Source organism: Mesocricetus auratus, unplaced genomic scaffold (assembly GCF_017639785.1).
Source record: "Mesocricetus auratus isolate SY011 unplaced genomic scaffold, BCM_Maur_2.0 Super-Scaffold_100006, whole genome shotgun sequence".
NCBI classification, from domain to species: Eukaryota; Metazoa; Chordata; class Mammalia; order Rodentia; family Cricetidae; genus Mesocricetus; species Mesocricetus auratus.
In genome coordinates this window covers 82,567,005-82,593,843 of record NW_024429190.1, presented here as the reverse complement: position 1 = coordinate 82,593,843, position 26,839 = coordinate 82,567,005, and the positions used below count along the sequence as shown (strand labels likewise).

Genomic DNA, 26,839 nt, shown 5'->3' with positions numbered 1-26,839 from the left:
CTGTCACCCCCTCTATTCCTCGATGCAGACACAGGGCTTCCCTGACAGAGCATCCAGTCTAGTGCCTGGCAGAACAATGGCTACCCAGAATTGGTGTGTTTGCCTTTACTAAATGACCAAGGAATAAAACGGTCTGCGTGTATGAGCATATGTGCCTGTGCATGTGTATGTGAACACTTGTATGTGGGCATGTGTGTGCCCACACATTCACACACCTGTATTGTCATGTGCACATGACTGTGGAGATCTGAGGACAACCTTGGACGCTGTTCCTCGGGGGCTACCCGTCTCGGCTTTTTGAGACAGGGTTTCTCACTGATACCGAACTCACAAAATAGGGTAGGCTATCTGGCCCCTGAGCCCCAGGAATCTGCCTGATTCTGTCCCCCCAGTGCAGGGGACATATGTGCATGTAACAATGCTTTACTTCTTTTGAAACATGGGTTTGGGAACTCAAACTTCACGCTTTCAAGGCAAGCAATTGACCTTTCTTCGGATACCCCAACTTCCACCACCCAGGAGAACAGGACCAGGCAAACATCTTAGAAGCAGTACCTGCTTCGTCACTTGGATCTCTGTCTGAGGCCTCAGTAAAGACAGAAGCACAGGGAATGACTTGCCCCAGGCAAGAGAATGTATCTTATCAGGATGAGACAAGAAGATGTGGTTGTGGGCATAGACACGCCAGGGATACATACAATCCCAAGGATATTACCTACTTCCCCAGTGTCCGCTGACTTTAAGAAATAGATCGAGCCTGCTCACAACAGCCTGGACCTTCAAATACGGATCAGCACCACTTACCTGGGTTAACAGTGATGAATTTGCTTTCCTCGGAAAATCGGTCCCCTCGGGACATAGGCTTTTTAGATGGCATTTCGGGTCTCCGGTGATCACTCCCTGAATAATGTTCCTCCGTGGCTGTTGGGGGCACTTGGGTGGCTGCGTCCTCATCGGGAGCCAAGCCTGGGGCAACAGGGCCTGGCTGGTCTGTGGCAGGGGCACCATGGTCCTGCTTGCGCCCAGGTATAGTCTGATGTCCTCCCTCCTCTGCAGTCCTACGAGGGGAAGAAGGCGTGGGGGCAGGGGCAGTCCGGTTCCTCTCCTCTGCGGTCTGGGTGGCCTCACCCTTTTCCTTCTTCTCGGAGTCCTTCTCTCCCTCCTCCTCATGCTCTCCATCCTCACTCTCGCTCTTCTCCTCCTTCTCGCCTTCCTCTGCCCCCTCACTGTCCTTTGTAGGAGCTGAGTCGCCATCAGGCCCCGGAGAAGCTAAGGCCTCGGTCGTGGCAAGGACTGGCCTCCCTGCCTGCTTGCTGGCTGCAGCTGCGGTAGGAAGGCGTGTGGGCCACACGGTGCTGGGGAAGGAGGAGATGCCACCACCACCGAAGCCCAGGCCTGCTAAGAGCGTGCTGGTGACCACAGAGGCCACTGTAGCCTGGCTGCCACTGGAGGAAGGACCCATCCCAGTTGCCATGGAAACGAAGGAGAAGGGGATGCCCGAGGATGTCCAAGTAGAAGAGCCAGAGCTGATGGGGGCCATGTCTGCTGAAGAGGCAGGAGAGGCTGTCGGCTGAAAGGGTCACCCAGATCATGGAGAAAGGAGGTGAAGGAAAAAAACAGAGCATTATCAGTAATCAAGCATCAAATCGAGGCTCCTCTGCAAAACCTCAGAATTTTAGCCATCTATCCTTTCATAAGCTACAGCATGAAAGCTGAGCAGGGCTGGTCCAGGGTATCCAAGTCTCATTTTAGTGGCTTCACGATTACTATTACTTTGAATTAAAACATTAGCTAGTGTATCAAACTCTGTTTTTCACGGCTGTGGCTCAGGATTGGGCTAGATGGGGAAACAGAAGCATTAAAAGTGCCTTGAAAACAAGCGACAAGTAAGTCATGGGACAGCCAGATGCCCACCATTTGTGTGTGTGTGTGTGTGTGTGTGTGGTGACAAGCGGAAGTCAATGCTACAAGTCAGTTTCTGCTTGTTACTGCCTAGCTTTGAGATGCAGAGAACTACCACACTGAGTTAACTCCACCATTGTACAGCAAGGCAGGCAGCAGACAGAGAGGGAAGGTGGCCGGTCCAGACCAGCGGTGGCAGTGTCAGAAGGAGGCGCCACACTCTGGACACAAGGTCTACAAGGCTCTACAGCTTCAAGCTGAGTGCAGCCCAGCCACACGGCTTTCAGAGTGTCTGCGATTCTCCACAGTGCAACACAGATAGCAACATTCAGGACAGCATCAGGCATTCCACGTACGGAGTGGCTTGGGCAAACCGTGATGGGTTTATCAAGGTGCATGGCTGCAAAGCCAGAGGCAGGGTTGCTGAGGTCGAGACTCAGCGCATGCTCTCCTCACACTCAGCTGGGGCACAGTGGTTGTGTTACTCATGGAGTCACCGTCTACCAAAACCAGGAGATGTCCTGGGATAGCAGTTCAAGTTCAGTCCTTATGAGTTGGTACAGAGAACCCAAAATTGTATCTCGTCAGCTAGACAAGTCCAAAGCAGTAGTAAGAACAAGTCACATTCTGGAATCCAGTTTTACATGGAAAACCTTGCAGTTAAAGGATAATGAGTTCTGTCATATAAGATTAAGCGTCAAACACAGAAAAGTCCTTCTTCAACCCAGCTCTGAGCTGACTCCTTGCCTCACTCTGTGTGATGATAGACCCAGTACTTTAACTCACCGAGCCTCAGTTTCTTCACCTGTCAAATGGGAGTAACAGTTCTAGCATCCCAGGCTGTTTGGAGATGTAAATAGAATAACCTGTATTTAGAGGCTGGAATACGCTTAGTGAGTTTCAGATTGCGATTATCCCCAGCACTGGTAATTCATTAGAAGCTGTAGGTGACAATTTCTGGATTTTAGCACAGCATTAGTGGAGGGCTCTGTATGGAGTAATGCCTGTATCATCTGGTTTCAGGGAATCATACATAACTACTGATGTGGAAGATTTGTGTAGTGACAAAATTATACAACAGAAGCCACTAATATTGCTGCATAGCACACTAACTTATACAGTGAAATGTGTATTTGTCTCTGAACAGTTCAACAACATTATACTGACACCTTGTGGCAAGAGCCTTAACTGCAGCCAAATAAACACCAGTGACAGCACCCCAGTTTTCACTTACCACTCCTGTTTTCACAATCCTGGTCCCTTGGAATATTCGGGTAGTATTAGCTGAGAAACAGAGAAGTTGTAATGTAAACAACACACAATGTTCACATGTGCCTCCAATAAAAACCCTACTTAGGGACACACGAATCTCTACTACATATAATTTTCATGTACTTTCCAACCACATCAACCTATGATGCTCTTTCTGAGTTGTGCAGACATGTTCAGACAATGGAGCCAGCTGCTCCTGATGCAAGCAATTCATTTAAATGTGCAATTATTATGGTTTTGTTTCACTGAGACAGAACTTCAACAATAGTAAGATGCCAATGGACAGATGAATTACTGTTACATCTACTACCCGTGTAACCACTCATACTGAGATGCATTCTCAGGTGCTGTTGGGCCTCCGAGTTCCATCTAACTTTTTTGGTCATCCTTTCAGTGGTTCTGATACGCATCTTTAACTTAGTTCGGTTTACTGTCTTCTAAACTATTACATTTATGCATGTATTTCTTTATCAGAAGGCGGGACGTGGCGTGTGTGGGGCGGGGAGAGGGAGTTGCAGAGAGCAGGGGACTCTGGGAACTTTGTGGAGCTGGTGCTCTCCTTCCATTATGGACCTGTGCTCAGCTCATCAGGGTTGACTGCAAGCCGCTTCACAAACTGAGCCATCTTGCCAGCCCTACAGTTTATTTTAGATTACTTCTTTTACTGTTTCTTGCAATTACTCCATTGCCTTCCTGTCACTGTGTACTGTGTCTCTTCCTGCTGGCATCTGACAGTTTCTAAGGGTGTTTTTCATGGTCACATCATTCTGTCTTCACTGCACACCTGTCTTTTCTTCTTGGAGTCCTGCTCTCCCATGCAGTATTCTTAAGCAATATAACCAGTATATATCAGGTTGTACTAAGAGGCAAAGGATATAAAATTTACCATGTCAGCCATTTCTAGGGTCTGCTCTGGTAATGCTCAGTCCATTGGCTTTATCATGCAGCTGACTTCCCCACCATCTTGTAAAATGAAACCCTGGGGACACACCCACCAACTCATTTCCTTTTCTGATTCCTGGGAACCACAACATGGTGGTGTTTTCTATTTTCGCATGTGACTATTCTAGACACCGCATATGAATGTAATCATGCCCATTTGTATTTTTGTGACTGATATACTTCACTTAGAATAATGTCCTTAAATGTCACCCCTGCAATCCAGGCATGGGCCAGAATTTCCTTATCTTTTTAAATGCTCAATAATATTCTCTTGTGTGTCTCTACCAACGAATCTGTTCATCTGTTTATCTGTTGGGGCACATTTGGCTCCTGAATAATGCTAGATAGCATAACTCATAATAGAAATATTATAACCTTTTGTGGTTATTTAACAAACAAGAGCATTCTATAAACTAAAGACCTGCCTCCTATACACACAGCATCAAAACATAACCAAAACAGCCAATTAACAAAGCAAGGAACACAATTGCTATGCTTTTTATCTAATCTAGAAATGGCAAGGGACCTACATGTTTTTGTTTGCCCTAGAAGATAAAAAAAAAGACCCCCCCCCAAAAACCTAATAAAACAGTGAATATGTCACTAACTTTGGAATCTGCCACTCCTTTTCTTGGGCACACGGTGTCCTGTTTCTCACTTTATCATACATGGCCCTTGACAGGACCCATGGACACCTGAATTCACAACCCCTGACCTAATGATGCACCCACTTTGTTAAAGCACAGTGTGCAAAGAGAGAAATGCAGAGACAGATCTACAAGTCAATGTAACTTTAGATTACAGGTCAAAGAAGGCAGCTAAGGCAGCGAATTTAACTTGGGACAAAATGCACCCCACGACTACTGAGTACTCAGACAGCTCAAGATAAAAGGCTTCCAGAAGCCCTTAAAAGTAGCCATTTCGTCAGCCCGCTGGCTTTATTAGTCTTGAACAGTCTACCTGGGTAGCTGCGGTGCTGTTGACTGGATTACACAGGGCCTTTCGGGTCACAAGTGCTTTCCTAGGACCAAGGGCCCAGGCAAATGCTGCTAAGAGGAGCTAGGACATTGGCACTTCCCCTGAGCATCCAGAGATGACGCATTTCCTCCAGGAAATGGAAGGGCGAGCCTTGGCTGCATCCTCTGGAAGCCTTTGCCACGGAGATCCGACACCTTTGTACTGCAGGATCAACGCAGTGATTTCAGGGAATCCCTGATGTTGATCACTCCTGGCCAACAACAGGAGCTCTAGGACCAACTGCTTGTCACTTGGTGTTTTCATTAAATGCACACACGCATCACCACAGCTCAGATTTGTTTAAAATATTGTGACAAGTGTATATGAAACCAACCGATCCCCCTCTGATAAATTTTAGCTTATAAGACCACTGTGAGGGTGGTTGAGCCAAAACTAGTTTTATGCCCATTGTGAAGGCTCCAGAGGCCCCCACCTGTGACCGACTGCTGAGCACTGTGCAGCAGCTGGAACTCTGCCCATCAGGCCTGTTCTCCTCAGGGTTAAAGACCTGGTGCGGTGAGCGGTCCACCACTGTTCACCAGCCATGGAGCTTAGAGTAAGAACACTGAACTCCATTCAGTAGCTAAGAGATTTATCGCAAGTTACGTGCATTCTGAACATAATTTTTCCACTTGTAAGACAAAACCAAACCAAAACTACAGCCCATGCCCCTAAACAAAACCCCAAGGAGAACCCTTCATGATGAGCTGTCGCGTGATTTTGGGGTGAAGCAGCTAAAGTGGCGACACTCTGTAATGTCGCTTGCTATTAGTGCTGCTGATATATGTGTCACAGCGGCTAAGCATAGTTATTGGCACTTCATTAATTTATTTACTTATTGTGTGTGCCTGTGTGTTTCACTGCATGTGCATGCCATGGATACGTGGCTTGAGGTCAGAGTTCAACCTTCTGGAGTCAGTTTTCTCCTTCTATCGTGTGAACCCTGAGGATCAGGCTTGGGTCTGCAGGCCTGGCAGCTCGTCACCAGCCCGGTGCTTTGGTATATCATACGGATCATAAGTACTGTTATAATCACCACATGTAATACCCCATGTGGGTGTCCGTGCTCCTAAATCTGATTTAAGTTTCTTTCTAAAGACAGTTACCATGGGGAAAACGTCCCTGGGATTCTCAAAGATTTTGTTTTCTTTTTGACTGAACAGGAGGTGAATTTTGCACCTTGCTCTCAGGCTGGGTAGAAAAGGGCAGGGGACCGACCTTGATGAAGGTGCCGGTTGGCACAGGGCTCTCATGGATATCATGGGGAGGTGCGAACAAGGCATCCGTTCCTTTATCAACACATGGGGGCAAACGCCACACACTAAGGGGTCAAAGGTCCATCTCTGAGCAGAGATGGAGAACACGTGTGGACACCAGCCACTTTCAACAAGCCACTGTGACCAGATATTAAAATGCTGCCTGATTTGAATTTATACCTGATGGGGACTTTTTCGAATTGCATTATATTACAAACCTTTAATTTTTCAGAGACCAGCAGCCCGCGACTATCAATCAAAGGAGGCAGCTCTGCAGCTCCCAGGCACGGGGTCCAGGCAAGGGAGGCCTAATCATGATTTATGGGTCTGAGGTTCCCAGGCCTGGCCACAGCAAGCTCCCAGACTGGCCTACCTTCTCCCTCCCCTTGCCTCACGCAGACCCTGCCACAGCCCAAGGTGCTTGCTCAACATGGGATAATATATTCTGTATATGTATGGATACAGATTTGTTTATGAAAAATGCAGCTATGGTAAATTTCGTTAATTTTAAAAAGAAGGATGAAATCATTAGCAAAGAATGTTTAAATGCCATATGTAAATTCCAGCTTCTTGGAAGAAATCTCTGCTGGACAACACCCCCCCCCCGCCTCATTGATTACTACTATTTTCTATTAAACCTAATGAAGACTGAAACTGTAGGATTTTGGATACTGGAGCATTTGGAGTCACACTGTCTGGATTGCGTATGTTCAACCGATAAAGTCTAGGCAAACACTTCACAGCAATGCATAAGAAGTTGTTGGTTCACAGTCCCGTGACTTATGGTATGGTAATCATTTGATGTACTTCTTCTGGTACAATAGCCCTCATGGACAACCTATAAACGCTATCCTCTTTTGGAGTGGCAAACAGCACTTTGAGAAGAGAGACAACACATGTTGTCAGCATGGCACAGCTGATGATTGGCGGCTGGGACTTGGAACCAGCACCCTCCCGGCAGAGCCCAGCTCCAACCTGGAATTCTTCATCACTCGAATGTGCCCGCCGATCACTAGGGCCAGCTTGCTGGCACTCCTGCAGATAGGCCTCACTGCCAAGACTTGGAAGCAGCTGGTTTAAGGGGTTTGTGAAGGTGCATAACGCAGGGGCTTCAGAAGTTGATGGCGCAACCTGCCATGTGGCTTATAGGGTGTGTAATTTTATACACACCTGTGGCATTTTGTAGGGGAAAGTCCAGATGTTTAATCAGATCCACGACTCAAAAGCAATCAGCTGAGTATGGTCACATATACCTAGAGGGTCTCTGTCACAGAAAGACACAGCAAGGCAAATGGACTAACAGTGTCATGGCACTCAGGCTTTTCCTTTCATAGACAGGAAAGCCAAGGCCCTGAAGAAGCAAGCAGCTTGAGCAGCTGAGTCTCCGTGTGGAGCCTGAGGCCCTGATCTTTAGTTTCATGACAGATTTAGTGTCTCTTATGAAACTGGATTCACAAACTAAGGCCCACAGTTGACTGGCTTTTGTAATAACATGAGGGCCAGGATTAGGATGGGGCAGGAAAGACAGACTATGTCCTAACATTACTTCTGTAATTTTCTGTTATTATTATATTTTTGTGCTAGAGAGTGAACCTATGCCTGTGTGTGCTAAGTGCATGCTTCACTACTGAACCTATCTATCTAAAGTTCTAATATTTCTGGAGCTTGAGATGGCTCAGTGGTAAGAGTACTTGCTGTTCTAGAAGAGGAGCTGGGTTTGGTTCCCAGCACTTACATGGCAGCTCACAATTGTCCATCACTGCAGCTCCAGAGATCCTCCGCCCTCCCCTGGCCCTACCCACGGGTACTACATGTATGTGGTGCATATACACACATGAAGGTAAAATACTTTTTCCCTATAAAATAAATTGATAAAATTAACTTCATTCATGAAATCTTCGTACTGACTGTTTAAAAAAAATTCCGTTGAAATGCAAGAAGGCAACGTTCCGTTTGCTGTACCCTCGGTTTGTCCCCAACCCTCCTACAGGTCCCCAGTCAGCACAGAACATAGATCTCCAGACTGGGAACCATGAACACACAACACAGAGAGACTTGTCTGTGTGGCTTGCAAATTGGAAGGACACATTTTATATCTTGGGCTCTAGTTCTTTAGAGGCAGTGAAGATCAGTCCCGCTGTACCTCTAAGTAAGAGGTTATGAGGGACTCAGGGACACCACACCATCTGACATAGCCTGAAGCAAGAGGCACAGCTGGAAACATCAACAAAACGATGCAAACACAGCCCTGCTTTCCCTCTCTTCTCTTGGCCTCTGAAACCTCCAAAGACAGATCTAAATGGCCAGAGCTCCCTGAATACGGCTTACAGCAGATACGGACCAAGTTTCCCTACGTCTGGACAAGCCCCCCGAAGACACAAGAAGCTTCAGTGGCACGGCGGGGGCAACCAGACTTACCTTGAAAGAGCATTGTCTGACTAAAGTCACTGCGCATGTCGTTCCGACACACGGCCTGTACTCGGAACAGGTAAAGGCTATCAGGTGACACATGGCTAATGGTGGCCTTCTGTAGGGACAGAAAGAGAGGGCACTGAGTTAGTTTTGAAAGCTCATATATGTGGTGCACTTATGAACAAATCTGGGCATCCTAGAGTCCCGACTGCAGGTTTTTTCCAGAGAAAAAGACTGTTTAGAAATATCCTCGTGAGGGAATCTGCTTTCAACACTGAAAAAATACCAGCGACTGGTCCACAGCTTGGGACATGTCTCCAGCCTTTCTGCTTTCAAGGCCTGGACTTCCGTCATAATCACTATACCTCAGAAACTGTAATTCTTATCCACAACAGCCTCCATAGTTATTAAATAAAAGAACTCCTGAGCCATGTCGACTTTTAAAAAATCAATAAGAAATTCTCTGCCTCGATGGTTTTCTTCTTGCTGTCATAAGGCCTCCGTACAAAGAACAAATCAACAGAGTTATAGGGTATAACTTTGCCACAGTACTCTACAGCTGTGTGACCCTGAAACATGTGCTGAATGTCTTCCAGCTTCTGCACAATGTGGACAGGCATAGGCTACCTAAGAGGGCTGTGTAACACAGGCCAGGTAAGCTCTGCTCATAGGAACATGGAAGTTAGCAGCAGCAAGAGTCAGCAAGCTATAGCCTGCATTCTAGATCCAGTAGGCCATCTCTTATTATAAATAAAGTTTTATTGTCACATTGCTTTGAGTGTGTGGTCTGTGTGTGTGTGTGTGTGTGTGTGTGTGTGTGTGTGTGTGTGTGTGTGTGTGTGTGTATACATATGTATTGTATGGTTTCTTTTACCTGAACATTGACAAGCTACAACCTATATGCCAGATCCAGCAGGCCATCTGTCATTATAAATAAAGATTCACTGGCACATAGACATACCCACTGCTGTGTGTGTGTGTGTGTGTTTGTGTATTCTGTACACTTTTACCCAAACATTGACAAAGTTAAGGCACAATGGCAGACTATAAGACATGAAAGCCTAACATACTTACTGCCTGGCCCTTTCTAGAAAACATGTTTGTCAATTGTCACCAGACATCCATCAGCCACATTCTGGTCACCATTCCTTAATGTGTCATCTCCATAGCCCTTAACACTGAGGACATGGAACATGAGTGCTGTTTCTAGAGAAACAAGCAGGGAATAGCACTGATCTCCAGGGGTTCCTTCTGATGGGTGTGGGGTCTCCTTGCAGACATGTGCAGTCTGGACCAGTCTGAACTGAACAACCAAGAGGTTTTCCTGGCACACCCACCATAATCCTCTAGACTGGTATTAGCATGTGAGTGGTTGCTGCAACAGGGAACAACTTCCAGATGGGAGCAGGGGCTTCACTGCGGTCTCTTAGAAAGAGCATTGAGCACCAACACGGGTTTGTGATGAAGGCGTGGGGACAAGAGGCTGGAAAAGCCTCGTGGTAACCAGAAGCTGAAGGAGAGCACTGTCCTGAGTCAGCACTCCCCACATGAGGCAAAAGTAAGAAACTTCATTTTGCGTCTCAAATGGAGGAAAAAACCTCTAGAAACTCCTGTGAAATGCAATGTGCTATCTCTTTCTCCCCTGAACCTACTCTGCCCCATCTTCTAATGAGAGCAAAATCTTCACTCATCTATGTGGGAATTTACTAGAATTCTTCCTCCCTGCACATTTAATTATCTCCCACTTAGAACAAGAAACAGAAGGAATGCCTAGATGATTTCTGCTGATTAACGTAAGCTTGACTTCAACAAGGGAGGGCTCCCTGATGGACTCCAGTGTGACAGATAAAGGTTAAAACACACCACGACCTTGGGTGCCTTCCAGTACATCCTTCTCTGATTTCACGAAGCTCTCTGTTCCCTCATGTGACCCAGATAACAATGTCTAGTGAGGGAATTGAAAATATAAATGGAAATGAAGTAAAAGAATCTTCATCTAAAGGAATATGAAAAGTATTATTCTATGACTGATTGAATGAGCCCCGAGGACTTTCTATTGGGAGAAAAAAAAAGTGGTAAGTCATTAAGAGTCCCACTCTGAGCTGAAGCATCTTTCATTGCATATACAATTACAGGCTTCATTATTCTGGGGCCTCCTTTGATTAACAATAAAGCAGCAAGGCTTTCAAATCCAAATGTGTCACTCTGAGTTCTGTGTAAAGTCTTACAGACTAGAGCTTGTTGGGGGGTTACAACGGTGAGGGAGATTAGCGGACGCCTCTTGCTAAATGTTGCCCCTTGTTGGGCGCCTGATGCTACACAATCATCTGCATTTTAAAGAGATGCTGGCTTTGGTCTGTGTGGTCAAAGTGAGGTCAGATATGTCAGAGCATCTACAACAGCACAGAGTAAAAAGTCCCCTGGACCCTGGAGTCCAGCAGGCAATGAGAGTGTGTATTCACACATGCGGGGACTCTGGACAGCAGCAGGCAGAAAAGATAAGGGTGTGGGGTAACTGTAAGAGGTAACACTCACACTGTGCTCACTAGGCCATGCCCCTCTTACATAACTACCTCAGTGGAAGAAAGGGGCTTGTTTGGGCGAATGACAAGCAGCCAGTTTATAAGGGAAAAACGTGTGCGTGTTCACGTGTGAGTATGAGCATCCATATGGCTTGGCATGGATGTGGAGGACAATATCAGGTCATGGTGTTGCTTTCCATCTTGCTCCAGACACTACCTTGTAGGGACTCTGTGTTGCAACCTCCTATCTCCCCATAGGAGGAGATACCTTCTCTATGTACAGTGAGAGGAGCATGCACCTGGACTCGACCCGCGGGGCCTTACCAAGTCCTTGTCACTGTCCTTAGTGAACGTCTTCTCTTTCTCGTCCTCATTCTTGGTCCAGCTATAGGAGATCATGTAGTTCATGATGGGCGGGTGGTAGATGGCTTCTGGTTGGCTCCAGGACACCTGCAGTGCTGTCTGGTTCAGAGGCTGCACCTTCATGTGGATGGGTGGCGAGCTGCAAACTGAGGACGCAGGTAAGATTAAAGGCGGTCAGGACTACCTGTCACTCAGTGTGCGCCCTTTGACTCAGGAAACACTTCTCAGGAAGCACGTACCCTCAGCCACCCCAGCACTCATCCACATCAGCTGCTCCTTCCTCTCTTCATTTACTGAGTCATCCATTTCATGTGTGCACATGCACACGTATGTGCATGCGTGTATGTGCACACAAGTATGCACTTGCATGTGCGAATGTGTGGAGGAAGGTGGTAACCTTAGGTGTCATCTCTCAGGAGACAGTTGCTTTTGTGACAGTGCTTCTCACTGGCCTGGAACTTTCCACGGACAGGGCCACCTACTAAGTGCTGAGGCCCCACACACTGGAGTTTTATTTCACAGCTGGCAATTTTTCCTTTCAAAATATGGGCTCAGGGGACCAAACTCAGGTGCTCATGATTGCAAGGAAGTACTTTGCTAACCGAGCCACTTCCCCAGCTCTTTTTATTTTTATGTTTTGAGACATAATCTTGCTACACAGTCCAGGCTAGCCCTAAAGGAATCGTTCTACTGCCTTAGTCCCTTAAGTCCTGGGATTGCAGTCATGTACTGCCATGATTACCCCCACCCCCAAATACACACACACACACACACACACACACACAAACACACACATGCACGCACACATACTTTTAGCTACACAATATTCTGTTACTTCAGCCCTAAATACTGTGGCCTGTAGCTTTTAAGAACAAGAACATCTCTCATCTAATCTTATAGCCATCATCCTGCCTAAGAAAGTGCATGCGAGCTAATGAGGTGATCTCATTCAAATCTGTCCCTTGTCTTAAGGGTCACTCAGAGTCCCCTCCTCATGTTACCCTTTATTGGTGAAGCTTTCTCCTTTGACTTTTCCCCTGCATGGACTCTTTGAGGAAGCCAGAACATTTGACTGGAGGACCATCCAACTAACTAAAATTGCAGGTGAAATTTGACTTCAAACATATTAAAGGATAAATGCAATGGATGGCACCCTCCGAAGGTCAGTCTGTTTCCATCCATGGAGCTGGGTAGCTTTAGGAGACGCAATGGAACCACATCTGTGTAGGGCCAACTCACTACCATACTGATGGCTCTGTGTCAGCCTATGGAGTGGTGACTGGGGCACTCCCTGCTCTTGGAGGGTGTCCAGTGACTGTACAGTCAAGAGAGATACCCTTCTCTTCACTGTCACAGCCAAACTTGTCTCTGGACATAAATGTCTTCTCAGGGCCAGTTTTCCTGAGTCACCAAGGGGAAATGAAGATTTTGCAGGAACCACCTATGTTAGTGGATACAGACACCAGGGCAGACACCAGGAAGGAGAATGTCACCATCTTGTAAGCTCTTCAGGGAGGGGCCAGATCCTGCAATGGGCTGACTCCCTTGACGGAGGCACTTCTCAGCTGGAAGTGGAGTTTCAGCTGAAAGTGGAGTAAGACTGTATGGGCGGGGGTCGGTGAAGGTGGGGAGGCTGTGGAAGGGACAGGGGAGCACCATTCCAGGTTCTGAACAGCTGCACCAGGTGAGACCAAGGCAGGAAGAATGGCCAGTGGAAAGATGGGCACAGCTGGACTGAGAATCCTGGAGGACCAGAATACAATTCTGGCCTTTCTCCCAGAAGCCCCTAGAAACCACTGGAAAATTCTAAGCCCAGATGGCAAGGTGAGGTTGGTCTGACAAAGACTCCTTTGTCCCCAGCAATACAGAGGTCCCAAGGGTGAGGGGAGGGGCCTGTCCAGAGGGGGCCACAGGTTTGTCTGCACATCAGGACAGGATGTGACTAGGAGAATGGCAAGTTCTAGAACAAACAGAACACAAAACTGAGGAGTCAGATAGGGAGAGGTCCTCAAGAGCGAGGTGAGTAGACCAGCAGCTGGTGAGGGGAAGAAGGGCTAAATGAGGGGTGAGCACACTAGAGCCGTCATGCTTGGAACAGCACAGAACCCTCCAGAAGCCAACTGTGTGCTCCCAAACCTAGGCTGACTCTGAAGCTACTGGCCACATTCCTGCAGAGACATGGCTGGCTTTTGGCTGCAGCCATGCCTGGCAAGAGGCTCCCTTGTCTCTGATGCAGAGATGTGTTCTGTGTGGCTTCAACGGGAAGGAGTGGGTACCAAGCCACCATGCAAGCATTTGCCTTCAGAGCACAGACTTCAAACAAAGACTACGGAGTCGGCGGGGATGGCCAAAGGTGACATAACAGAACAAAGACACTAGGGGGCGACAAGGTACTGCTTTTAAACAGTCCAGCTTACTAGGCTTCTGTTTCTCAAGACAGCACAAAGGGAGAGGGGGAAAGAATCAGCAAAGATCCACACCTCCATTCTTAACACTGCAGGGAGGCCAGGTTTATATACCTGGGACATCCTATACTCCACAATGATGACCTAATTCCCGCATCTCTCACCTCCTACCACGTTCTTATTTCCCTTACATTCTACAGCCATTCACTCCCCTCCTGCAATTATTGCAGAGCTATGAGAGGCACATCTCTCTGGCAGTTACATCACAGCTACATAAATAATCTCAGCACCCACATGCAGATGCACCGTTCTTATTTATTGTTTGAAACAAAAATGGCTGGTCTTTTCTATGCAGATTAAGATGATTCATGCTTTTTTTTTTTAAATTATGTAGTACATAAAAGTAAGAAGAAAGTTAAAAAGATTCCCCTCAAATGTTACTGTAACCTCAGACACCATTGCAAACATCCTGGGATCCAATGTCTAATAGATTATCTACTTCCTTCTGCATCAGAGGATTATATGTAATTTCATGTAGGAAAAGGTAAAATAGAAAAGAGCTGGGCATAGTGGTAACTGCCAACAATCACAGACATCCTCAGGCTGAGGCAGGGGGGTTCTCAAATGTGAGACCAGACGAAGCAACACATTGAGACCCTACCTCAAAAGCAAAATGAATCAAAAGCAAATTAAAACCCAAACAAACCAACAAGAAGCATAAGGTCTGCAGGCACGCGAATGCTGTTGTCAGGAGAGCATACCTACGATAAACAGAGCTTAGATGCCATTGCTTTGAGTGGAGAGGTACAGAATTCCATAATCTATTACAAAATACAGATCTACGCACTCGGGACAGGACCACCTCCCAGGAAAGGGCTTCTCAAAGTGATCACCCTAGACTCATACTTGCCCTAGACTGCCCCAGGCCAGGCTAGAGAGGTAGCAAGAGGCTGACCAACATTAGCCCCAGCTGAAGAGAAGTGACAAGGACAGAAACTTCCCTCTGCTCTCTATATTCCCAAGCACCGTTTCCCATCTTCCTAGACAGTGGGGACATGGTGGGCTGATATGGAAGAGACCTTTGCAGAGAGAGCCCTGTACTAGAAAGACCTAGAATAGAGCTGGCATTCTTATCTATAAAAAGGGCAGATAGGAAATATTTCTGGCTTGACAAGTCATGTGGTCTCTCTCGCCTCCAAAGCACAAGGCAGCAGAGGCAGCAAGCATGTGGGTGACTGTGGCTGTGCCCAGGAGAACTTACACACTGATGCCAAATTTCAGCCTTGTGTGGTTTCCGTGGGGGCTCAAGCTTTTGTATTGTTGAAAGATGTTAACATTCAGTTTATTTTATACAAATTCTGGTGGTGGGTGAGGTTTGCACCACAAAGATGGACAAGTGGGCTTGTATTCTTAGCACTGAATTCAACCCCTCAACACAGCTCCCAGGTGGCTTCTCCACAGAACTTGACCCTTCACGTCACCCACCCTGAGTTACATTGCCGCTTCACCGACTATCTGGAACAATCTGCCATCCCCACCAGAGTAAGGCGCGGCTGGTGCCTCTTTGGTCATGTTCCGTACACTGCCTGAGTCTATAGCAGGGGCTGGCACGCATGTGTATCTGAGCAGCAAGCAGGCGGATGGCACATAGAGTAAGTCCACAGGCCTGTGTGATATGATGCTTCTGTTTCCATGTTTCCAACCTCCCAGCTTTCCACCCTGCTCCTCACTCGCCTGGACCTGACCAGCTCCACCCCAGCCTTACTATAGTGGTCTACCTTCAATATCTCTAGGTCCTTCTTCACCACCTGTCACCTCCCTGTCCTTCTGCCTGAACTCTGGGGACCTCCTGTGAAGGGACTACATCACTGATCACCAGGTTCCTGGGTACAGGCACAGATTAAACCCTTAGAGTAAGAGAAAGGACTTTTGCTCTGTGGGGAAAAGACCCCATGGACAAAATCAGGGCTGCTCAGTTCATTCCTGCGGTCGCATTCAGGGGCTTGTGTTTGTGGAGAGATGATGTCTGCATTCTTTAACTCACACAAGGGAATGTTCGCTACTCAGGAAACACATCCAGCCTACAGAAGCGGCAATCGCTAGTCCGGGCTGAGGAGGAGGAGGAGGAGGAGTGAGCAGACTTGTGCCTGTGCCTGAGGTTCTGCAGGTGTCTGTCTACCTTAGGAAACCTTTGAGCCAAACAAGTCCAGGAAGGAAGGAATCACACGCAGTGCAGTTTTAGGGGAAGGTTTGGGAAAGCTGGTTTATCGAAGCGTGGGACTTTGGCTCTGGGGGGCCTATTAGTCTCTTTATCTGTATGATGAGCCACTATTTGGTAATGGCTTTCTTGTAGGATTGTGGTGGGTGTGACAGGAACACTGTAACCTCATAGGATTGGGGTGTGATGGGCATACTGTAAATTAACTACAGTTGTGGGCCTCAGGCCTGCTGGACATTCAGACCACATAACCTCTACTTGTAAGTCTGGATGTTTAAGTCAGTGAGCTAGAACAGCAGGGCAAGGTCTCCTTTGGGCTAGGGATGTGTGTCTGTGTTTGCCACAGTTTCCACCACACCCTGCTGCTTCTACAGAGCCCCCTCAGCCTCAGTTGCCTGGACCCTCAAAGCCAGGCGTGCAGAGGCAAATGCCTAATTCTCACATCCTTCCTTCCTGTAGGAGGAAGTCTGATGCCGCCATTAAACATGTGACTTACTAGAGGCGCATACAGATGAGGTAATAAAAGGGCGGTTTACCACACCGCTAACCACACCCACTTTAGGCAGGACTAAAGACGTATACGGCTGGACGTAAAAATGTATACTTATGTAGGCGGAACTACGTCACTAGCCATGCCATGGCTAGGGGGCGTTACGGGGGAAGGCATAAAAGACAGCACACAGGAAGTCTCGGTCTCTTTTCCTGGAGTTCGGCTGAGTTCCTCACCACTTCGCTCAGCAAGGCACGATTCCTGCCGCCAGGAACCAGTACCTTCTACCTGCCGGTAAGGTTAGGCGGAATTCCAAGATTTCTCTCGCGGCCACGTGCTGTTTTACTGGCGGCCTGCTGACTCCGGCCACGTGCTCTTTCGCTGGCAGCCGGTTGATTTCGGACTGAATTACTCCATTGGTAACAAACGTAACTGCTTTATACAATGTCAACAGCTAACATTATGATGCAGGATGTTAAGAATTTTCTTGTTTTTTGTATGGATGGGATTTTAGAAAGGGTTGAGGACGTACCTGAAAGGTACTTCCTACCCACGATGGTGATTATTAGTTTCATAATCAATATAATTTTGTTAATGAAATGGCTCAAAAATAGGACTAAACTTATACAGGTCATACAGTCATCGCAGGATAGTTTTGAAATCTTAATACAAAGGATTCAGGAAACGCAAAATTCATTGCAGGAGAGTAAGAAAGGGTTGGTAGAAGATATTCAGGATATTAAAAATGATAATGTAGGTCTGATGAACAGGTTTAAAGAGACGGAACACAAAATTGAATTATTTTCAGGAAAAATGTGTTCCACAGATAGAATTGAAAAATTTGAACATAATGTTGAAACATTTAACGAAAAACACGGTTCCATGTTTGATGATTTCACTAGCAAATTACAAAGACTGGAACATAAAATTGAAATGCTAACAGAAAAGAATTGTTCCATGTCTGAGAGCAATGATAAACTAACTGATAGAATATCATTTGTGGAAGGCAGTTTACATGCTATTGAGGTACTTTCAAAGGATGAGAAGATTAGAAATTTGGAATCACATGTAAATGATGAATGTAAAAAAATGAAAGATTCCATGATGTCCTTAGAAAATTATTTGTCCCAAGAACTTCAAGAGCTCAGAGAAACAATGATGAATAGACTGCAGGATTTAGAAGACGCTCAATCTGATACTTCAGAATCAGAAATACAGGCAACAGGTCAGGACAGGACTTCCCCCATCATCTACGCCCGCCATCTTGAAAAAAAAAAACGGCAGTTTAAACGGCCGCAGTTTTAACAGATAAGACATGTGGCCAGAAAAACATAAAGATTTACTGTAAAGTCAGACTTGGATAAAGGAAAGCCTCTAAAGGTTTATAGTGTGTTTAAAAATATACGTGAGATTGAGAGACAAAATGAAACGGCAAAGTGGTATATAAATACAAAAGCTGGCATTGTGGTGGCGCACGCCGGTAGGATTTACTCCAGAGGCAGAGGCAGGCGGATTTCCAAAGAGAAACCCTGTCTCAGAGAAAAATAAATAAAAGTAAAGAAATAAAATAATAGATAAATAAATAAGCCACATAAAGATGGAAAATACACAGAGAGTCTGGATACTGTACGCTATTGTGTTTTTCAGTTTTTTGCTTGCTCAAGAAGGAACTGCTACTAAAGTACACTTGATTATAAATGCTGCTAAATTAATCCAACTTCTATCTTTTGAAAATGCCTTGACTTCAAAATTTAAGTATAAGGATATGTTACTCGGAAAAGGAGTTTTTATTTGTTTCTACAGAAAATGAAAAGCTGAGGATTCCTTCCAGGCTTCTGTGGTTTGAAGAACCAAGACCCCCGGAAGCAGTGGACCAAGTGTTCCAACTATTGAGACAGCTAAGATGATGCAGCTTTACAGACCCCGAAAATACGGACTTATACAGGTTTCTGAGTTTTGTCATGATCCCCATGGTATGAACAGCGCCCCCTTCCAGCAGGAAGCAGTTTGGAATGAGCGACGTCCTAATTCCCATCTTGTTTATAAATCTTTGTCTTCATTTAAATGGGATTGTTTATAATTGGTTAATGATCACAATCAATCTCTTTTTAATGGTAAAAAGGGGAATTATGGTATGGGTATTTTTCATTTATTGATACAAATTCAAGGTCAATTTTGTGATGTGTATATTTCTCCTCTTGATTAAGTATTGTGCTTATACTGGTCTTTTAAAACGTAATGCATAATTGAATACAGACTATAGATAGTTACGTATAATAGAATTTATAGTTAGGTAAGTTAGGTTTTCTAGATATATAGAGATGTATTTGAGATATACAGTCTTCAAACCTTTCAAAGACCTTCAGAAAATGGCATTTAAAATGGTTTAGGGTTTTTCTTGACAATGAGAAATGTCTGCTCCTGGCAGCACCAATTATGTCTGAGAGGAAGATGGGCATCGAAGAAACTTGTTATGGAGTTTGCTTTCAACATGGCAAGATTAGCCATTTGGGCAAGAAACTGCTTTTGCCTGGACTGCTTGACTGTTGCTGTATAATCTGGATATGCAGGACCCACAGGAAAGTGACTGCTGAACTCAAATAGTCCTTCAGGGTTCCTGCTTCATGAAAGAGTCTGCGAGACTTTCTGCAGGACACAGAAAAATGACTGACAGACTGCTGATGCAGATGGACAGTTGGAAATTTCCTGCTTTGCTGAGAAGTGTTCCAGACACACTGTGGCTTATGGGCTGAAGATGGATGCCCCAACGTTACAGAGGAACTTTGGGTGACTGTTCAGGTAGCAAGATGTCTCTCTCTGTCAATCCTAGTGTTTATATATTATCCTTCTGTGGTCTTTGATAGAGTTGAAGATAGATAGCTATAATTATAGTTTTCCTTAGTTATGATAAGAGATAAGCTACATATAGGACTTTGGACTCACAAGAAAGAGATAGATGATATTTTCTTTAAATCTTGCTAAATGTTAATAGACAAAATGTTGTAACTGTGTTCTTACTTGATAACTGTTCTGTTATATACAATTTGACTGTGTTAAATTTAAGACCTTTCTTTTTGTTTAAACAGAAAAGAGGAGATGATGGGGGAAGTCCTGTACATTTGTTAATAAAGTACTGTCTGGCTAATAGGGAATCTAGATAGGAGGGACTAGGAGTTGAGTAGGATTCTGGGAAGGAGAAACACAAGAGAGTCAACATGTAACGCCATGGGGGTAGGAAGCCTGGAACTATTCTCCGGTAAGAGAAATACATAGATTAACAATTATGGGGTAATTACTTAAGTCAGGGCTAGCCAGTAAGAAACAAGCAAGGCCAACAGCTTCATAATTAATACATCGTCTTGTGTGTTTATTTGGGGACTACAACACGGCAGAGCCCAGGCGACTGGCGGGTGATAAACCAAAGCGGCTAGCAAAGAAAAAGCTTCTCTTAACACCTTCCCTTAGTTTAGTGATGGCCATTGCAAACTGGGATATTTTGGCACATCCCTTTGCATAAAATCAAAGCCTTCTACCATGCAGGAGGTGCCACACCCGTTCTCTAAACAAACATCCCCTGTGAGGTGGCCCTGCTGTCAGCCCTTCCCTTCCCAGGACCTGATGACATGCTCACTGGGGACTGATTGCTTTTCAGATTTCCAGGATGACACTCCCTTGCAACACTGAGAATTCCTGCTTTTACTCTGAATAACCTTTAATTATGATCCCAGCTTTCATTAATACTGAAGAGGCTTCTAGCTGAGCACCGAAGTCCTCCAATTATACATCAATGTCAAGGAAATTGTCTCAGTGGTTCCAAAAGTCAGTCTTGGTCTGTCCTGACCCCAGCCCTGCTGATTGTGGGGCTTTAGGTAAGCTACTGGGATAACTCTGATGAAAGTCGGCGTAACCCCCAGTGTCTCGAGCTGTCTGAGTAAATGGCTACTCCAGGGATCTCCTCTCGGGTCCTCCACTTTTGAGTGTCACATCCGAAGCAACGGGCCAACTGTGGGTCAGTGTGACACAGACTGCTCAAACACAGCACTTAGGCACGGGCTTACTATTGCATAATGCTATCCACAGCATCAGAACCCATGGCAGGGTGGAGAGGATTGGGTAATACCATGCACCCACATAGGATGCTTACATCACCCCAGCTCAGGGAACCCTTGAATCCAGGGACCTTTCCAAAGACATGGCCTGAGGAATGGGGTCTCCTACTGTATCAGAGTTCCCACAGCAGACCACACAAGACTAAAAACAAAATGAAACAAAACAAAAAAGACCCCCGACCCCTAGAATCTTGCTTGCTCATAGTGTCACCTCCCTTTTCTCCCCGTCTAAGGGCAGAGCACTCTGGAGAAGGTACAGGGGCTGGGGGACAACTCAAAGTGACCATAGCTCTGACATGACTTGCATTCCATCTTCCGAAGAGCATGGAGTGAGGGCTGCCAGCTGCCAAATACACACTGTCCAAGGGCAGGCTCTACACCCATCTCTGGTATTCCACGCAGGCACAGGAACTGAGCCCAGGACGGGCATCTCCATTCATGCTGAGGACTCCACAGCACAGAGAACAAGTCGCTAAGCAGGGCGTGAGACACCAAGCGGGAGGCTTCACATGAGGAGATTAGTCACGTGAGATTAGTCAGCCTGATCTGAACCTGGGAGAGGGGCGGCAGAACGGCTGTGTTTGTCCTCCTGTTCCCTGCCTCTTACTCCCTCCCCATGAGGGAGTGACACTGGAAGGTCACTCAAACCACTGAGAGGGCTCCATGCACCGGAAGTAGTGGTTTCTTCCAGTGCTAGCAATATTTGGCACGAAAGGTCCCTTCTCTTCCATGCTTCCCTCACATCTTCCCTTCAAGCCCCCTTTTCTTAGTAACAAAGGTGAAGGGGAGTCTCCAGACTGTCCCCAGAGTAGTCTCCAATTCCTGTGAGTCCCTCTCCATCCAAACGCAGCCAGCCCAACCACCACTCTTTTAGAATCAGAAATGCATGTACAAGCCCTGGTCCTTCAAACCATCCTGGGGAAGCAACAAACACAATTAGTGGTACTCACTGATGTGGGGTGGCCTCCTGTATGCTGTGAATACATGTTGCCTTTACTGGTTGACGAATAAAGCTGTTTTGGCCTATGGCAGGGCAGAATTTAGCTAGTCAGGAAAGCCAAACAGATACAGAGAGGAGGAAGACGGAGTCATGGAGATGCCATGTAGCCACCAGTGAGTAAGATGTCAGAGCACTACTGGTTAGCCATAGCCATGTATCGATACACAGACTAATAGAAATGGGTCAATTTATGTTTTAAGAGCTAGTTTGTAAAAGCCTGAGCCATCAGGCAAATATTATAATTAATATAAGCCTCTGAGTGGTTATTTGGGAACTGGTGGGCGGGAGAGAAAGTCCAGCTATAACTCATGGAATATTGATGGCCTTTACCCTGTGATACAGGAAGCGGCAAACCCATGTGGTGGTACTCACTGGGCATCTGTGGCTCTGAGTTTGTGCTGTTCTGGCTGACGTGTGAGACACTTACTATGATTCCCTGAGACTCCCAGTTTTCCCATTACCTTGCTTTAGAGACCCAGACATAATAGGATGTCTTACTCATTTACTCAAAAGATGAACAGGGACTAACATAAGCCTTGATGTTCTGGAGATCACATTCTGACAGGGGAAAAAAATAACCACTACCAAACATGCAAAATCAGGTTCTTAACTTGGGTTCCTTAACGGCTCTGGGGAGACTCAGACTGGAAAAGATGCTGTCAGATATCTTTACATCTCAAACGCTGGCAGCAAACTGCAGCCATGCTTAAAGGATTGGTGTGACATCACCAATTGGTGACTGAGTCCAACGATGGGTGAACAACTCGTTCAATCTTACAAGCTAAGTGTCACTAGAAAGCAAGGAAGTGTAGTGGTTTCAATGAGAATGTCCCTATCGCACGATCATTCATGTATTTGAGCACATGGTCCCTAATTGGTGGTGCTGCTTGGGGAGGTTTGGGAGGTGTTGCCTTGCTGGAGGAAGTATGTCATTGGGGGCAAGCTTTGAGAGCCTAAGGTCACCACACTTCCAATGCAATCCCTGCTTTGTTCTTGTGGTTCAAGATGTGAGCTCTTAGCATCGTGCTCTAGCCATCCATCTGCCTGCTGCCTTAGCCCAGTCACTATGGACGCTAACCCTGTGGAAACAGTCAGCCCAAATAAACTACCTCTTCTATAAGTTGCCTTGGTTGTGGTATTTTATCACAGAAATAGCAGAGTAACTAAAACAATGAGCACACCACAATTTAAAAATATTTTCATATGATCTGTATGTAACTGGCTTTCTTCATAATCATGTTTTGCAATATCACATCTAAAATTACTAATAAATATACGAGGCCTACTGAATGCCCCCAGATAGATAACCTGGTTGTTAGAGTTAGGGCTAATGTCAGACTAACACTTACATAGGCCCAGCACTGAGGAATATAATGATATGCTTTTATTAACAATTATAGTCGCCTGTAGAAAAGCTTAAAAAAGAACCTGGATCTAGATTTGTGGGGTGGGCTGGTGGGGAGACCTGAGCAGACCGCACCCTGAATGACAAACAGGTGTTAAATAGTGACAATGGAGGAGATGGTTAGGCTGGGTCAGACTGTGACTGCCCTGCCATGGGAACACACAGGCTGCCAGACTATGACCCAAAGCTGCTGAGGAATGGAGTCCAGGCTTTCCTCACATAGCTCTGCCTTCAGAAGTCAGGGTTTGCTACCCTCTGCCATGGAAGATGCTGGTTACAGTGACCCTAAATTCTGCTAAGCACCAGCTGACTACTTCAAATCTTACCCCCTGAGCTGTCTTGGGACTTGCCCCCTACACCATGCAAAGGTATCTCCTCCCTCGTTGTCAGCCCTGACAGACCTGCTTCTCAGCAATCAAGGGTTAGAGTCGGTTGCAATGGCCAGAGGTCAGCAGACACTAGAACTGTGTGTTACTCTGCACTGCATTCCATGCTCAACAACAGGCTGCCCCGGGAGGCAGAGCAGGAATGCTCTGAGCAGAACTCCAAATGTGCATTCTGGACTTTCCCAGCCCCTCCTACCACTCTTGTTTGTTTTATCCATGAGGTCCCTCTTCTTCTGAGAGCTAATGGCCTTGGGAGGTGTCCACATCCTGTACAGGAAAGAGCATTGTTTGGCCTGACACTAAGGGAGGTGGCAGAATTCAGAACCATCCATCTTCCAAGCCACACTTAATTAAAAAAACAACTGAGCCTTGAGTCCTGAGTAGAAGACTGGATCTCTTTCACACACTCTGGGACACTATCTCCCTTACCATGAATACACTGTGACATCGAAGCAACACGTGGGCCGGGGCCACCTTACTGAACATCCCTTCCATGGGCTGCATCCAACCTTCTTCCATCTCACGGACCTAGCTCCAGGCATGGTTTCCAACAGGATCTCTGCCAGAGACCCACCAGCCAGCATTGTGCTGGGGGTCCTGAAGCTCAGCCTCATGTGTCTGACTGCTACGAAGATGTCACAGCTATGAAGAAACAGCTATGTCACATAAAATAGGGCCCAAAGATGCCTTTGGCAACCAAGGGAGAGCTCTGTATAACAGTCTAACAGCCTACAAGCTGCCTTGTAAAGCTAGCTCAACAGACATGGCAAAAAATTACACATGACCCCCACAGACAGGCTAGCTAGGCTTCATTTGAGTAAGTTAGGGTCAGGAAGTGAGGATTCATTTCTACAGGGACAAGATTAGGAGTGGGCAGTGGGCTCCAGGAAACCCTACACATTCAAGAGACTGAGATAGCTCTGACTCTAGGCTGCCTCTCGCAAATGGGTCCACAAGCTCCAAGCAGCGCAGGCTTTGTGGCTGCCAACAACTGCAAAAGGTCAACCCAGTCCTCTCTGAGAGGACTCCTGTCTTCTGAGAAGCTGATCCTGGTGCCAGCCAAGAAACATTGTTCTGGGTCCTTGATAACAGCCGACAGCGCTTGGCTAGACAGTGCCTCCTCCATACAAGGAGAGATCTCAAATGTGACAGTCAAGACAAGCATCTCAGTCCTAGCCAATGCACTGGAATTAGAACACACACACACACACACACACACACACACACACACACACACACACACACACACACACGAGTTTCCCAAGATCAGAGGCACAATCGTACGGCTCCCTGGGCATGCCGAGAAGTGAAGAGCAAAGAATAGATGGAGAATCTGTCTCACAAGGGGTCCCCAAGCTGCATTCATGGCCCCTTCTCCTCCTCTGCAGCATGGGAAGTGGCTGCTTCTTAGGTCATGAGAAAGTGGGGGTCTTGCCCATCTGCTTGTATAGTAGTTAAAGAATAGCACCCTCAACCACCACAAAGAGGCCTGAGGAATAATCAGCAGGAAGAGTGGGGAGATCACCGTCTGCCGGCTATAGCCCTCTGCAGACCCCGAAGAGATGCCTGCAATCTGGGTGCCCCGTGCATCATGAGCAGCAACTGTTAGCGAGCGACAAGAGGAAGTCCATTGCTCTGGGAGGAAGGACACTGTTGGCCTTTATTACTTTCCACATGGTTGTTCACAAGCACCACAGTGTCCACATGAATAAGCCCAATGTCAGAACAGATTTATCTGCTGAGCGAAAGAAAGTAGAAGATGTAGGAGGAGGGTTGCTAAGTCGGCCTTGAAGCTCCAACTCTGCCTACCTGCCTGGAGACAGAGAGGATTAAGTAATTAGGTAATATTTATAAAGTGTGAAAGCGATTGACAGCCCCTGGCACCTGCTACCAGAACTGGCTCAATATTCCCAAGCACAGACGGCAGTGGTGCCTGGGAACATCGTGACTCCAGCCAGCACCTACCAGCCTAGGCACCTCCTTTGTGTGCTGCAAAGTTGATCTCTGAGGCAGTGAAGCAAGCCCTCTCTTCATGGCTGCTTTGAAATGAATACTCCCATTCGGGGAGAAGTGTATCTATGGTAGAAGAAGCCTCTCTGGCTGCAGGTTCTAGGAGAGATGCATTCCCATCCCATAAATCCCTAGTTACGCTCCTGCCATAAGGGAACCTAGCCTGGCTAGATGGCTGATGCTCTGACTAGGCAACTCTGTAGCAAGGATGGCTTATCTTCCTTCATTCCTTCCATCCCCATATTTACTGAAGAGTAAGCAATGATCACAGTTTTACCTCCCCAAGAGACAGAGTCTCGCCACATCATGGTATTTGCAGGGCAGTAGAAGAATAAAATATTCTAAAAACAAATATCAATAGTTGTAAGTGCTATGAGGGATAAGCATGGGTGTCTTTCCAAATGGCCAGACCAAAGCAGCCAAGAGACTTCCCTAGGAAGGGCACTGTAGGCGGAGCTGTGAAAGCTGAGAAGAATCAGTTAGGTGCAGAGGGAGCACAAGGGTCCAGAGTCAGAAGGAGCCTGCTGCTGGGGCTGGAGCATGCCAGTAAGGTGACGTCAACAGAAGTGACATGCAAGGCAGGTCTGGGGAGGGGACAGGAGTCATAGATCACAGTGTCTATGTTCCTCTTCCTGTTGCTGGGATGAGAGACTCTGATAAAGGTAATTTAAGGGAGACAGGACTTATTTTAGTCCACAATCCATCACGGCTGGGAAGTCAAGGCAGCCGGAGCTTGAGGCACTTAGTGATGTCATACCCTCAGTCAGGAAACAGGGAAAGCGGATGCAAACACTCAGCTCACTTACTCCTTTTTATTCAGCCTAAGCCTCAAGTCCAGAGAATGGTCTTGTCCACAATTAAGATGGGTCTTCCCATGTCAGTTAACGTAAAGAAGATGACTCTCTACAGGCACGCCCAGAGGTCCATCTACAGATGACTGCATGTCCTGTCAGGTTGACACTAACCATTGTACACAGAAACCGTAACCTTCCCAGAGAGCTTTGGATACTTGTAAACAGCCTGGCTCCACACTTCTTCCAGGAAGTGTAACCCCTTATTCTGAAATGTGAGCTACAGTGACAATGTCACAGCTAAAATGCTGCCCCAGATGTATACAGAACTCTGCTCAC

General features: G+C 46.5%; 1 protein-coding gene across 4 annotated transcripts in view; it reads right to left on the bottom strand.

Moving 5' to 3' along the window:
* The window catches only part of Ptprg (protein tyrosine phosphatase receptor type G), a 664,886-nt gene that overhangs the window by 83,003 nt on the left and 555,044 nt on the right, over positions 1-26,839 (bottom strand). For all 4 annotated transcript variants that reach the window (XM_021230841.2, XM_005076387.3, XM_021230842.2 and 1 more), the window contains exons 9-12: positions 11,648-11,832; positions 8,808-8,916; positions 3,137-3,186; positions 805-1,570 (exon numbers count right to left, since the gene is read on the bottom strand). In XM_021230841.2, the coding sequence (XP_021086500.1) occupies positions 805-1,570; positions 3,137-3,186; positions 8,808-8,916; positions 11,648-11,832 (1,110 nt within the window). The remainder of the gene's footprint in view (positions 1-804; positions 1,571-3,136; positions 3,187-8,807; positions 8,917-11,647; positions 11,833-26,839) is intronic.